Source organism: Falco cherrug, chromosome 8 (genome assembly GCF_023634085.1).
Source record: "Falco cherrug isolate bFalChe1 chromosome 8, bFalChe1.pri, whole genome shotgun sequence".
In the NCBI taxonomy this organism is placed as follows: domain Eukaryota; kingdom Metazoa; phylum Chordata; class Aves; order Falconiformes; family Falconidae; genus Falco; species Falco cherrug.
The window spans coordinates 35742456-35758235 of NC_073704.1; the positions used below are offsets into that span (position 1 = coordinate 35742456).

The 15780-nt window shown below is 36.0% G+C and overlaps 1 protein-coding gene across 2 annotated transcripts in view; it reads left to right on the forward strand.

Annotated features, from left to right (window-relative positions):
- Positions 1–15780, forward strand: part of MGAT5 (alpha-1,6-mannosylglycoprotein 6-beta-N-acetylglucosaminyltransferase) — a 133171-nt gene that overhangs the window by 79266 nt on the left and 38125 nt on the right. For both annotated transcript variants that reach the window (XM_055718081.1, XM_055718083.1), the window contains 5 exons: positions 2297–2368; positions 3478–3639; positions 5357–5526; positions 6428–6562; positions 12835–12968. In XM_055718081.1, the coding sequence (XP_055574056.1) occupies positions 2297–2368; positions 3478–3639; positions 5357–5526; positions 6428–6562; positions 12835–12968 (673 nt within the window). The remainder of the gene's footprint in view (positions 1–2296; positions 2369–3477; positions 3640–5356; positions 5527–6427; positions 6563–12834; positions 12969–15780) is intronic.

A 15780-nucleotide genomic window follows, 5' to 3' on the forward strand; every position in this document is an offset into this window, starting at 1 on the left:
TCTTGGAACCATGACTTATTAATTCTAGTTGATTCTTTAATTACCTGTAAAATTAGCTCATGTTCTGAACAACAGAATTTTTATTAGCATTTTGTTTGGTTTTGCTTTCAAAATGTTTCCATCTCAGGGGCATGTATATCCCTGATCTTTTTTTGCCCAAGAATACTTAAAATTCATTACGAAAGTAATCCTAGTTTGGCTGGTTTATCAGTCAGTATTTGCCTTTCCATCTCCACTTTCCCTTGTGTCAATACATTAACTTAGTAAATTTTTTTTCTTTTTCCCCCTTTCCATTGTATGTCAGACTCATTGCTTCATCTTTGCTTTCCTGGTGCTCTTGTTAATTATTATCCCCCCATCTAACAGCTTTCTGTGATCTATTGGCTCATAAACAAGAAGAATTTTTTCTTTTTCTGTAAGAGAATGCCTTTGCATTCTTCTCAGTGCATTTATCAGTCCTGAAAATAACAAAACAACTGGCATACCTCACCAGAGGATTTTTAAATGCATATTTTCCAAAGTAAGCTGGTCTTTCCAATGAAAAGAGGAATTGACTGAATATCAGTAAGGAAAAATGAGTGCTAGACCAACTGTATACACTGATATTACTTTGAACCTATTCCTTAAGTGCTTTTTTTGTGATTAGAATTACTGTAACTTGATATAGACTACAGAGAGTATTTCTAAAAGCACAAAAGAGCTCTATTTGTTTTTCAGTAAGTCTCATGCAGTTGACTGTCCTTGGCAGCTCTGAAAAATCTTCAATTCCTTTAGGATGCCTGATGGTGCAATGTGAAATACATGAAACCAGAAAAGGGACATGTACAGTAGTCCTTGAAATGTCATATCTTAATTTAGATCAATTTTAATGCTAGAAATAATTCAAAATTATTTGTACTATATAAAAAGAGAGATTGGGACTGTGTATGATTTGTAATATGGAGCTTGCAACTCTTTTCTACCAGTGATTGCACAATTTATCTTAGTAAAAGTTAGGATTGTTAATTGCTACAATTTCTGGTATGTTTCCAGAGCTGGAGACTACTGAAGAATTGGATGTTTTCCAATTAGGTTGATAAGTCATTGCTTTCAAATGTTGTATTAAATATGTTGAGTAGATTAAGTCATAGCATTCAAATTAACGCTTTTATATAATTTGTCTGAGGAACCTAAGCTTGATACATTTCTTCTCTTTAACGAGGTTATGATGTCTCTTATTTTTCATGTAAATGACCTTCTAGGCAATCATTTGGTTTGATCTTAAGTTTTTAATTTCTGATGCTTCAGGCTTACCGCAGCATGATTAAGCTAAAGTGCTTTGGCAGGTCTGTGACTGGAGGAACCATAAGAGCAGCTCTGACTTCTGATTCTTTGGGAGTTGTGAACCTAATTGGTAGTGATGGGGCATCTTAGGTGGCCTATAAATTTTTGCATTTCTCTCTTTTCACAGTACAGTTATGTTTCTGTTTTCATGGGTTTGCCTTTAACAGTGAGACTCCTTCTTCCCCAGAACAAATGGTCTAATTTCTTAAGGCACACAAATAATAAAGATTCTACAAGATAAGCAGGATTCCTAGGGAGAGCATAGGAGCTTTCAGTAACTTGCATCCATTTGCTGTTTCTTCCTTAACTACTAGCTGTTGTACTTTTTTTTTTTTCTTTTTTTTTTTTTTTTTTTCTAGTGGACAATAGGAAGTATAACATTTGCACTGACGATGTTTCTGTAAGAATTACAGCTATTAGTACCTGTGAATATTGTTACATATAATGATGTTTATTTATACCCTTCAAATAGGGTGGTTTTGTTTTATTCTTGTTTCAACTTTTAGTCTAGATAGCTACAAGGTAGGACTTTGATCATTGGGTTTTTTCAGGCTTGGCTTTTTAATAAAGATATTCTAGGGAGATAGGAAAAGTTCCAAAATATGTATTGTTTTAAGGTCTAGAAGCATAAAAAACTTGATGCTTTTTGCAAACATTTAGGAACTGCTCAGAGAAACTGTATTTAGAGCATTTAACAGCTGACCTCTATCTTGAAAGGGTTTTATCTCCTGTATTCATTATCATAGATGAATATCAAAATGCAGCTTTTGGTTGCAAATTTGCAAGGTTAAAATAGCTTTGAATTGCAAAAAGACTTTGTAATCTTTTGCAAAAAAACAGTTTTACCTTGCAGTGACTTACTAGACAGCAGATGCCTCACTTAAACCATAGAAAGGTGTATTATAAAGGCAGTGAGAGACTTTGGTAGACCAGTAAGTAGAACAGAATTTATTTTCATGTGATTGTTTTACAGGTTGAAAATTGGTGTCCTCGTTTACCTTGGAGAGCAAAAAATCCTAATGAAGAAACGGATCAAAAAACAGTGGTAAGAACAATATTAAAACATGAGAAGCAATTCAGTAATTGTGATTCATGCAGAAGATCCTGGAATTTTGTGGCACATAAATGCTAATAAGACTAGAATTTACCATTTTTATTCCTCAGCTCCTTAGAACTGTAGGGAAACATCCTTGACTGTATATTTGTAGCTCACCATGTTTTTTCTCCAGTCATTGTATTGCACTGCAGTCTTGGTGGTAGATTTTCCATTAAAAACATTTTTGTGTTTAAATATCTGAAATACTGTACACAGATACTGAGAGAAATTACAAATCCATAGACTATTCGCCAGTGTTAAGAGACCGTATGTGAAACTGTCCATTTTTATTGTCCCATAAATTTGGGCTTTATATATAAAAATGCCTTGATGGTAGAGGCTTACATAATTTCAGTTTTGTAGAAACATTTTGATTACTCCTAATTTTTTTTCCTTTAAAAGCTCTACAGCATGCAGAGTTAGTTCTAAACTGTTATAGCCTAATTATGTAGCACTTAGGTATTTTAAGATAATTGCTGGACTGTATATGAATGTTGCTTACATAATTTAGATATAGGCTGTCTCATTTTGTAAACCCAATTGTTCTTAGATCAGTCTAGTTTTAAAATTAATATTTCCTTTAAGATTTATATATGTTTCTTCCTTTGTGGTATAATAGGAGACTTCCTTGCATTTTTTTTGTAAGATTTTGTAAGATTCATGATAAACATGAATCTTGAGCGTACTGTTCTGATTTTATATTGTGTTTTAGAGATACTTTAACCTCATTTTGAAACACATGAACAAAACCAAATCTTACATTGCAGAAATAAGTACATTGTGAAATGCTGCAAACGTATTCTGGCGGTACCAAGTACTACTAATAAAAATAACGGTAATTTATGTGGCTTAGAAATATCTGTTAAAACATATCTTATGTATCTAGACTAAAACAGGGAGTTTAGCATTGGGCATGTATCTTCTTTTTTTAAAATTATTTTAAATGTGCAGCGTAAAGCACAGAAATCACATTTGAGAAGTTTTTTCACTTCTGAAACGTACACTATTTGAAGAATAACTAATGTGTTGGGGTTTTTTTTTCAATGCTTTAATTCAAGGCTGAAATTCGTATCAACTTTGATAATCTCTACAAAATGATGTCAAGACATGAGGAATTCAGATGGATGATGTTACGCATCAGACGAATGGCTGATACCTGGATTGAAGCAATTAAATCACTCGCAGAAAAACAAAATTTGGAGAAGAGAAAACGAAAAAAGGTAAACAAAAGTGTTTTTCATTCCTGTCACTTACAGTCATATAGGCTCTTTTAAGCTGCTTCTTTCAGAAGTAACTTCAGAGTGGAAAAAGCAAATATGTCCAAAAGGCTCATATTTATACTTGTGCCTCATTTCAGGAGGTATTTTGCTGTTTGAAATTACTGTTACAATGGATATTTGCTTTACAAAGAATTTCACATACTTCCCATGAGTCAATCTTTGAGTGAGTTTTCTAACCTCTTTAAAATTGGATAAAATAGAGAGATAATGTAGAAGTCTCTCTCACCCTCTCTCTGTCAGAAGAAGGGAGAAACTGTGAATTCACTGCAAGCTGATGACATTGGAGTTTTTTACATGTTGTAGAAAACAACAATTGTACATCATCTTTGTCCAAACTTGAGACTTTAAATGGTGTGTTTCTGGTTTGGATTTGAGTACACTTAAAAGTTGACCACAACTTTGGATTGGATCAATGTACACTCCCTGTAACGAGTTCAATTTCAAAAACCATGTGATTCTTGAAGTGAAAAGTTCTATTATATTTGATTTAATTTTTTTTTACCTCAACTAGTCAAGATAGAGCTGAAAGGTTTAAACACAACAACAGGCTTCCCTTCCTGCCTTGTTCTTACTAGAGCTAGTCTGGAGTGACAGCAGGCCATGCACAGTCATGTTTCTACCCTCTCACATCTGGCTGGCTGCAGCTCAGCTCCTTGCTTGACATTCTCAGTCCTCGCATGAGGTCTACGCTCCATGTTGTGGCTGTAACATTTGTCTCATACTGCGGTCCTTGGGTAGGCTCAGGCTCTGTCAGGGAGCAACTCTTCTTTTTCAGGCAGCTCTCCAGCCTGTTTTATTACAGGACTATAACACCTGAGAATACATAAACTCAAGAATAAACAACAGCAGTACTGTCCTGCACAAGCAGCTTTGATGGCGTGCCCTAGCGCTTATTCTTCGCTTTTAAAAGTCCTTTGAGGTTGCTCTGTAGCACATATGATGACTTCATTTTAATGTGTCCAGTTCAGTTCTAGGAGCTGCAAGAGAGTGGAACAAAATGGTTTTTTGAATGTTGTTTCTTTACAAGGAGTGAGGGAAAAGGGTTTTGGTGTTTGGGAGTTTTTATGCTTGGCAACTGTATGTGCCCACATTCAAATAACAGTCCAGGGTATGTAACAAAGTGTTTGGAACTCAACTTCTGTGCTTCATTAGAAAGGCAAGGACAGACTTGAAGGAACTGCAGAGAAAACTTTCCTATGGTGGCACTGGAGAGGTCCGGTTCAGAAAGCATCCTAATACTTTTATGCCGTCTTTCAGAGTTCTTAATGGCTTGTTCACAGTGTCATACCCTTCCTTAACTACACTGTCTTGTATAAGCAAGTATATCCTACTTTTTCAATCAAAGTTAGTGTGAGCCACAACTTTCTGTGCAGAATTGCAGGTTGTTTTGTAAATAACACCTGTTTGGGGGGGTTGTTTAACTACTGGTCTGGTGGCAGATAATAGCACAAGACAATATAGTAACGTTCATATCATTACTGTTCTGGAGATCCATTACAAAATTAAATCATGGGAGTGGGAGTATTGGATATTTTTGGTTGATTTTTTTTTTTTTTTTTTTGGCCGTAGTGGGCATTTAATAGATAGAAAAAATGCTATGAGTATAATAGTTGCATGTTTAATGTTGATAACTCTGACATACGACTTTCCTTTCCAGATTCTTGTTCATCTGGGGCTTTTGACAAAAGAATCTGGGTTCAAGATTGCAGAAAACGCATTTAGCGGTGGCCCACTTGGTGAATTAGTCCAGTGGAGTGATTTAATTACATCTCTCTACTTACTGGGCCATGACATCAGGATTTCAGCTTCACTGGCAGAGCTCAAGGAGTAAGGAGATTACTTTCACTTTTGAAACTGGAATACAAAAAAAAATGAATTGTGAACTCTTGATGCTGCTATTAACAGTATATAATTTCTTGAAGCATAAAATGGAAGTGGTAATTCACTAAACAGACGATAAGATTATTTTCATGAGCTAAGTATATGTGCTATGAAAAGGATAATATGTTTTCATTGTAGCTTCAGGCTCCTGAGACTTCATAAATGAATGTTGTAAAATTTAAACTAAGCAGCTTACTCTTTAACATTCCAGGTGCTTTAACCAGCTGCAATAGAAAATGTTACAAACTAGCATAATTCTGTGTCCTCTTCTTCAGTTTCTGATATACTTCACTCAGTATCTCATATTAAAACAAAGGTTTAAATCCTTTAAACATATTACTTTCAATGTGGTTAATTGCTTATGTTAGGTCAAGTTGCTACTTCACTCACCTTTGTCTTGTTTTGCATACTAGTTCAGCATGAGGCATAAAACATCTGTTTTAAGCTTGAGCACATATGTTTATTATAAAAAAAAACCAAAAGCCACAGAAAAACCATGACAGCATCATTTTATAGAGAGCTCTACCATAAAGCTGTCAATAGAAGTCAGAAATTATTTCACATCATTTCAAAGTACACTGTTTTTAAACATTCCAACCACATTACTCTTGTGTTTAAACTAGATGAGGTGTTTAGTGGAAATTAGCACTTTACTGATGAATAAATACTTTTTTAATAAATGCTGAGCATCTTTAGCATTTGAATGTTCTTACATGGTGCCTGATTTGGCAAAAATAAGAGTAAAGCTTTTTTGGAAAGGCAAATTATTGGTATGAATAGTATTACAGCATCTATTCAAGGTATTTGAAAAGTAATACTTTTCCATATTCCTTCTTTTTTTGTTCAGGATTATGAAGAAGGTTGTAGGTAACAGATCTGGCTGCCCTACCCAGGGGGATAAAGTTGTAGAACTCATTTACATTGATATTGTGGGACTCACTCAGTTTAAGAAAACCCTTGGTCCATCATGGGTACATTACCAGTAAGTATAACACTTATTTGAACTCTTGGCTGCTTTGTTAAAGAGGTTTTGTTGAATAACACCTGTCAAAATACTGAGGCTTTTTTTTCACATGAATGTGAATGTATTTAAAAGTAAGAATGTGGTTCTCTGCTGTCTTTCACTGTTAGGAATAAAGGGTCTGTTACCTGTTTGTTGCATACCATCTTTATCCCCCTCGGCAAGTTTGGGATTCTTAGATGCAAGCATTTTTAATCTTAATGACTTAGATTATCTTGTTGAGTCATCATCTTTGCCTTTCCTTCCATCCCTTCCTTACAGACCTCCCCCACCCGTTTTGTTCTGTAAATTACTAGATGAGCTGAGAGATATTGGATTTTGCTGTTTAGTTGGAATACCAAAGGCATGTTTTGCTTGTCAGTGTTTGTAGCCATACTGGACTGATGATGATGGAGATTTATCTGTTCTGATTGTATTGCCCAACAGCCAGAGTGCAATTTTTTCGGTTCCATCCCTGAAGATGCTGGGAAGACAATTGTCGGGGTGGATCTAAAGAATAAACTGCAGTTGTTGTTACTACTGTAACCTGTAAACATCTTTTGATTAGAAGTGGAAGATGGTGATCACGATAAATTACTTTGTACAGCCTTCTTAATGTCTGCAGTTTTAAACCCCATTTCTTTTTGTCAATAACGTTAAATCAGCAAGCCTCCCATGTGTTGTACAAATACATACCAGCATAAATAAAACCAAATCTAAATTACTGGCTTTGATTTTTCTATACCTAATTGAATTAGCTGTGTTTCATGATCCATAAAGTCCAGTAAATCCTACTTGAAGGAAGGTATTGAAAGGTGTTCACTGCAGGCAGAAAATATTCTCTCAACCTCAGGATTTTCTAGAGCATTGGATCTTTTCAGCATAATTTTAAATCAGAGTACTGTGATCAGTGTTGCAGATTAGATTACTCTTAATCTCTTTTTTGAAGCAGAGGAGTAAACGGATTTTCTGGTTTTTAGGAGCCAGCTAATAAAGATAATCCCATTTTCCACTGGGCTACAGTTGATTGTCTGTCTGCCAGATGTAATTGTCACTAGGCGATCATATATAGTATTGTGGCCGTGATATAAAACCATACTTATAAATTTAAAATGTTTCTTCCCTTTCGCTTTGAATTTCCTATTTAGTATATTCCATAATGAAGATACAGAAATACCCCATGATATTGAGATTATTAGTTAAGGTCTTCAATTTTTCTTGTTTATCTGAAGTTGTCCATCTCTTTTTCATCGATTCCTAATTTGTGATAATGACTGACTTTTTCTGGTTTAGGAGAGCAGAATTAAATTTAACTCCAAATAAATATCTTCGGTAGTATAGGAGGTTTTGTTAGGCTTTTGAAGAAAAACATTTCTTAATGCCTCTATTCTGCAATATTGGATTTCATAGGATAGAAGGGGACCTTATGTAGTCCATAGGCTTGCTGAAAAGTAGATCAGATTTATTTGTCTTTATAGAGAATTTTTTGCCTAATCTTTTACTGAAGACTGGGAAAGATATCCCAGCCATTGTTTTATATTGTTAAGCTTTTCTTTAAAGTGCTTTTCTAGGCCTGATTTCTTGCAAACTGCCCATTAATGCTTATTCTAATATGATGCTGGGGAATAAATTACTTACTTCCCCTCTCTGCCAGCCTCTAGAATGTCTTACATACTGCTTTTCCTTCGTTTGCTTTTCTTTAAAATGAATTCGGGGGTTTGGATCATCATTTATATTTCAGATTTTGTACACCTTTGTAGACCTTTCATCAAACTTGTTGCATTTGTTAGCAACCTCTGTCATTACTTGATACTTTCTCTCAAGTTCAGTGTGCAAAACTGGATCCAGAGTCTAGCAGAGACTACCAGAATTGATTAGAGCAGAAAAATTAATTCATAGCTTTGTACATGCTATCTCCTGTTTCAGAATCCTCTTGCAGTGATTTTTTTCTCACAATCATGAGTTATCTCATAAATTTTGTTATCAAAATATTTTTAAGTTAGAACTAGTAAGTCCAGTCATAATTATATTGTTTTAATTCATTCCAGTAAAATAAACATTATCACAAATAAAGCTGCCTTATAGCTCTTACTCTTTACAGACTTTGCTTTCTCACTCAGTTATATTTAATGTCAATAGGAGTAATTCTTTATCTTGAAATAAGTGTTTTGCTTTCTGCCATATAGTTTTTCAGCAGACATATGCAGGTCAGCTCAGTCTGGTTTATGCAGACCAGACTCAAATACAAATACACTAAAACTTGTTTATTCACTTCTGATCAGAATAGAGTGGTAGAATAAACCTCTGCCTTCAGAACAGTCTCTTGGTAAGTGCTGTATATAATCTTTGTGAGTGAATTTGAGCCCTGAGGAAATTTTTGGTAATTGCAAATCAGGTTTCTAGAATTGCTAGCTCAAAAGAATGACCCTGCTGCTCTGAGGCGTATTTCTGAACAACTGACATACTGATTTGTACGTCTGAGATCTGTAGCACCAGTGATTCTTGGTAGTACGTGCTTTATCTGTGGTATAATTGGTACTGTAAATAGCATAAATATAGCAAAACAGTTTTCATCTTTGAGTGCACCTTATTTTTCAGGCAGAGCAGAAGAATGCCTGGACATGCCATATTTTTCAGTTCTGAAGTCTGGATATTTGAATGCAGTTTATGTGCAATGAAGCAACATAAAAATTAGTAGCTTAATATAGTTTGAGAAGTGCAGCTCATTGCCTTTCTTAGCACCTGCATCCTCCATACAGCACATAAGAATCTGGTATTTTTTTCATTTTTCTGCAGTCTCTCTAGCAATGACTCATTCCCATATGCCAAGAATCCAACTGGCTTTATTCTTGAAATAAATTAACATGACAGCTATCCTGAAAAATGAGCAACATTCCTGCTTCTTACATGTTCTCTAGAATTCATCTGTTTTAGGAGGGTTATTTTCTGATGAAGTTTTTACATATTTTTTTTTTTACATTTTAAATGCAAGTATTGAGTGGCCGGAAAGTTAATGTATATGTCTGCAAGGATTTCCATAGGCAGATATGAGCTGCTCATGATCTCAGCAGACTGGACACAAGCCAAAACAACCTGGAGTCCATGTATCTGAACCATGCCTGAGCTCAGTGTACGTACAGAGCTTCCGAACTAGAACTGTTTGGGTTTTGACCAGCTTGCTCCCAGGAAGATGACTGCAGCCACTGGCATATATGTACCCTGTATTTAACAGTTTATCCTGGCATAAGGACTAGTTGCTGACAGCTATGGGTGCTGTTGGACCCTAGCATTGCTTGTTTAAACAAATGTGAATTATACGTAGAGAAAAATTACAGCCTCAGGTGGGAGAAGGATATGAAAAAATGTGTAAAAATACTTCCACTGGAACAGCTCAGTTAAGATGTGGTTGCGCCCAATATTTATGGAAAAACACTGACTTATAAAACGGTGAATCCTGGGTTACTTTTGTCTAATTTTTTTTCTGTAAGTCCAAAAATTGTCACTTCCAATAGGCTAGAAACATCCATATTGAAGTCTTCTTTCTTCTATAAGCAGTTTGCTACCCACCAATCCTCTTTTTAATTAGTCAGTGAATAAACTAATCAGTCTCACACCAATTCCAAGGCATGCTGTAATTTTCTGCAACTTCACTGCTAAAGCTAAGTGACATTTTAGGAAGGAAGGGGGAATGAAGCGAAAAACTGAAGTTAAAATCACACAAAATTAACAATTTTATTTAAAATATATCACTGATTTACAAAAACCCAAAATACTGTTTTGCCATTTTCAAAATGAATTATTTCACTTTAGAAATGCTAAAGCATTGTATGCAAAATCAAACTTTTTGTTTTACAGTAGTTCAATTGAAAGAGATGTAAACCACCAAGTGAAACAAATGGAGAATATAGTACTTGGGCAGACAGTTGAGGTGTTCCTACATATGCTAAAATATCAGTTCAGCATAATTGGCATTAATTACACTCATTTCTAAATTTAAAGTCTTCATCAGTTACTTTCTGCTGCATTTCAGAGATTAGGTTCACCATTTGAACCTTTGATCTGTACTCCAGTTTCTGCACAGACTTGCACTTTCTGCTGTGATTTTTTTTTCCGACTGACTTTATGCCTGAATCATACAAATATGTTTTGTTTTCCCTGCTTTCCTGTGTAGCCTCGTTTCGGTTGCATCACATTTCCTGTCCTGCTTCAGAGACCCTGTGTGTATTGAACATAGTTACGTGTATCCCTATGAACAATTAGTGCTAGGTACCTTACACCTGACTACAGGAAAAAGAGAGGAAACAAAGCACTTGGAGGTGATCATGTGGGATGTATTGCTCCTTACGTATGTAATTTGACAAACTCCACTAATGTTACAGTTTTTCAGTAGCTTTCACCCATTTTTCATTCCCCTGTACTCAAGTACTTGGCCAAAAGCAGTATGTTTGATAAGAATTTTGTTTTAAGGCTTGCCAAGAAATAAGAGGGTTTTCATTACTGAATGATTCATCAGTGCAGAAGTTGTTTCAGTCCTGCTGGAGTATTTTGTATGATGCAGAGATAATTGCCACTGTTGTAAAATATTTTCATTGAGAACAGTTGACATAAAACACTGCACAGAAACTGATCTGTCAGCTTTGTTGTTTGGTGAATCATAATGTGTTGTGTATTTTTACTTTCTTTTTATTTGAAAGATCTCTGTGAAGCTTAAAAAAAAGTAAATTTGTTCTATTTGTACTTTCAAATACAAAGGTGGCATTTCATAGAAGAGTTTAAAAGGTGCTGGGTTTGGGCTTTTTTCTATTTCCCAATTTAGTAGATACTTTAGAGAAAGGAGCAATGCACAAGAAATACATAAATGTATTTTTGGGACTAAATTCTTTCATCTTTTAAAGCTGAAAAATGGGTGGATGTCAGTTCTTTCACCTTTGGGGAGCTAAAATTTTTCACATTTTAGAGTAAAGATCCTGGTGTTTTACTGAACAGAATGTGTATGGGCTTGGAGCACAGGAAGTGTTGAAGACTGGGAAATAGAGCCATTTGTAATAGTAACTTCTGCAGCTATGTCCCGTCTCTGCCACCTGTGAGGTTGTGTTTCTTCCTTAGCAAGTGTTACAAGCCCAGTGAAACAATATGCAGTGATAACAGTTCACGTCTTTATAACATAGTGGCGTATGATGTAAGAACGCATCCTATATATATATGTTTCCTGAAAATTCTGTTTGTGGAGAGCTGAAGAATGGTAGGGTCAGCAGCTTTGGAGCCATATAATCCAGTTCATTTGCAGTGGAGCCAACGGTCAGTATGATGGCCATAAAGTTCCTGTCCAAGCCATATCAAAGGTTTGGCAGGCTGCATTTTGGAACATAACTTCTAGAATCTGTATGCTAGAATGTGTTCCGCTTTCTTCATACTGAGACTTTTTGTGCCTTTCATGTACTGTAGGCCCTTTTTTAAAAGGAGCCGCTCATAAGTGGAGTAATTTTTTTCCAAGGAATTAATACAAGTCTAAATAAAGGACTGAGTGTTATTCTCTCATCCCAGACCATTTGTAATCCAATGCCAAGCTTTCTTTCAGTTGTAGACTGGTTGTTGCAGACGTTTGACTTTTATATTGTTGCTTTAGAAGTCTGTGACAGAATGTTTCATAAATAGATAAGTGGTCTGTCTGATGGCAAGCGTTCAGCAAATTAAACTGTCTTCAGTGCTTCTCCAGTAGGTGCAATTGACCCCAAAGCCAGAACCTGGAGACTAAATACAGTTGTCTAAAGACAAAGTACTAGCCTGCTCTGATCTTCCTGGCCTGTGGCCCTTGGCTGTTGCATGTGATTGTGTGGTAATGGGTGAGAACGTTAGAAAACAGATGAAGAATCTTCTCTTCTGCCTAAATTTGACTTCAGAGCCCTAGGAATGTAGGTAACCGCAGTAGCATTCCTATAAGCTCTACTTGGACGTTGAAGCATAACTTCATTCTGTAAGAACAAAGAAACCCAAAAGAAGCTCGAGGGCTGCTATTTGAATGTCTGATATATCCTTGAATTTGCTGATTGTAATGTCTTTGTGAATGTAATATGAACAGAAATGTCTGGCGTGAAAATGTACCTTTGGTTTATAAGTCATCCACAGTTGCAAACAAAACCAAAACACCTCCTCTTAATTATCACAACTATGTATGTATACACATACATGCACATACAATACACATTACGTATACATATGCATGTGTACCTAAGTAAATTATTTTTTTCTTTCAGGTGTATGCTAAGAGTTCTGGATTCCTTTGGAACTGAACCAGAGTTTAACCATGCCCATTATGCCCAGTCTAAAGGCCACAAGACACCATGGGGAAAGTGGAACCTTAATCCACAGCAGTTTTATACAATGTTCCGTAAGTATCTCTGTGTTTAGAAATAATTTGGAGCCTTAAAAAGAAATGCTGTCATTGAGAAGAATTTTTGTGTTATGAAAGACAAGTTCATGGTTTAAGAAAATGCAGCTGCCAAGTGGGCAGAATCATAGGTGTCAGTAAGTGTCTGTAGACTGTGCAAAAGCTCTATTGTGGTTCCATTCAGCAATCGGGAAATAAAAATATCAACGTAATATAAATAATGGCAGGGAACTTTATTCTCAGAGTACCAGCGGAAAGTGGTGATTGTCTTTTCCTTTAAGTGTCATTGAGTTTGCTTTTGTTAGTTTTGCCTTCTCAATCCCATTAAGGAGCAATAGGTTTTTCAGGAACTTGTTAGACTGCGTTTTTATAAACTGCACTCCTGCTTTTCATCATGTTAAACTGAAGTTTCTAACTATGTTGTTGTATTTCTGCTTTTTCCCTCAACGACTGAGCAGCACAACTCTTTTGCTTTTTCTTTGCATTGAAGATTAATAAACTAAGACTCTACAAAAAATTTTTTTGTGTATACTTTTTGTTGATTTCTTTAAATTTTCACCTAGCCTATTTTTATGTTATGAGCATTCATCCTGAAGTGAACTGATCCACATTTATTTGCCAGCAGTGCACAAAGCTATTGAAAGATAAGTAGTAAATTTCAGCATTGCTGAAGATCTTTGAAGCATCATTAAATATCTTCCAAAAAGTCCTAAAAAAGAAACAGAACACAAAAAACTATAAATTCTGTATAAATTGGGTCAGATTAAATGGTCACTGTGACCTGCTTTAGCTCTAGTCTTTGACTTCACGGCACTATGTTTTAGAATCAGAGGATCTTTCTCTTGCATGTTGCAGTTTGTTCTCTCTGAAAGGTGCAGAAAGATTCACTACTGACATGCTTGCTTGAGAATTAAGTGAGGCTTAAGAAAGAGAGAAGTGCATGCTGTTGTGTGCAGCAACTTCTCAGCCCAAGTCTGTAAAGAAGCACATCATGGTGACCAGCTTGACCTCCAAAGTTTGGTGATGGTCCCTGTCCGAGACTAAGGCCAGGGCATGCACTGTTCTCTCTCATCAGACTTCATAGTCAAGCCTTTCAAACTTTTCTGCTTTTCATAGCAGAATTATACATGCTGCTGTCTGGTTGACATGCTTTTGATTTCAGTTGCCCTGTAAAATTCTTGAGAGAGGCATATTTTGTCTGTCAACATTTGCTGTTCAAGTTTTTCCAGAGAAATATAAGTGAAGGTTGTTCAAAAGATAAAACACTGCATTCACGGTTGTTCCGAAGCAAGTAACAAAACATGTGGTGGGGAAATGTGACTTGGAAGTGGTTACAGAGTTTGTGTCTGGACATTAGTAAGCAGAGCTTGTTCTGTATCCACATGGTTTGCTAATATTTATTGGTTTATGTCCTAAATGGAAAAGGAGCCAAAAGCTCAATCGTGCTGTATTTAAGTAGTCCAGCTGTTGGGAAATTTCTGTGTGAGGTCCTGTTCAAGACAGCACCAAGGGTGATGATGCACTTCAGGAAAATAGTTGCGTGAATGCTTGTGGTACAGCTGTGTGCTCTGTGTGTGCACTCCTCAATCCCACTCCATGAAATGCAGAAGAAAATAAATCTTCGCTATAGAGAGCTCTACTGTGGCAGTATAGACTGCTGTTACAGTCTCTTGTTCAGAGCAAATCACTTCATAAAGAATTTTCAGAGGAGTATGACTGTATTGGAATTTGAATAAATAATCGTTTCCAGTTTTTACTACTAGAAATGACTGTGGGTTTTCCTTTGCAGGCGAAGTGGTAAATAGATTGCAGGCAAACTCATTCTGAAGCACGAGTGAAGGATTTTGCTTCTTTTTGTACTAGATGCAGAAAAGTCAGCATGTTTTGTGATATTTGCAGTTTATTTTTTGGTTTTGTTCTCTGCTGCAAAGGTAGCACCATCTTTATGGAGTTGTGATTAAAAATGCGTGTTATGTGCATCAGTAAAGGTTTTATGACAGATGGGAACCCTGGACAGCTTCCCAAGATCCCCAGACTCTATTATGTTTGGAGAACTCTGATTATAAGGGCAGAAAATTATTACTGAGCAACAAGCAAGCCATATTCAAACCTGTGGCATATTACCAAATGCTTGACTGTTCACTGAGCTTTCCAGAAGCATGAGAGGGGTTTTTTTCCCCCTTTTAATGGGTTGTTGTTGTTGGGTTTTTTTATTTAAATTCTTTTGTGCAAAACAGCAGCACTGGTACTTCTAAAACTGCATGATATTGCTTAAAAATCCTTCTGAGTGCTTCCTGTCGGTGATGTTTGAGGCACTGAATTCCACCAGTTCCAAGTGCTAACTTTAACAAAGGTTTATTTTTCTTTTGAGTGTGTACTGCTTTGCCTCTCCATTGAATGCAGTCTCTCATCCAAAAATATGAAAGGATGGAAAAATGCCCCTTTTCAGGCATATTTGTAACGTGCCATTTGCTATGCTAAATTCTAAAAAGTCCTCGGGTCTAAGTGAGTGCCTAGCTGTTGCTGAGGCATTTTTTGGAAAAAGAGTAATTGTCATTGGAAAGACTAAATGTAATGGCAGAGGGAAGTGTACACTGTGTATGGTTTCTCTGTTCTACTGCATTATCCAGTTGGCCGATTTTCAGGAATCAAAAAGAAAACCCTCATAATTGCAACAGAATTTTATTTATTTTTATAACTCTTACTATAGGTTTAGCTCTGCATGTATCATAACTGCCCGCGACACATTGTCTTCGGTTGTTTTTTTGTTGTTTGTTTGAAATGTTTTTTAACTTAGCAAAATCTCCTTAGT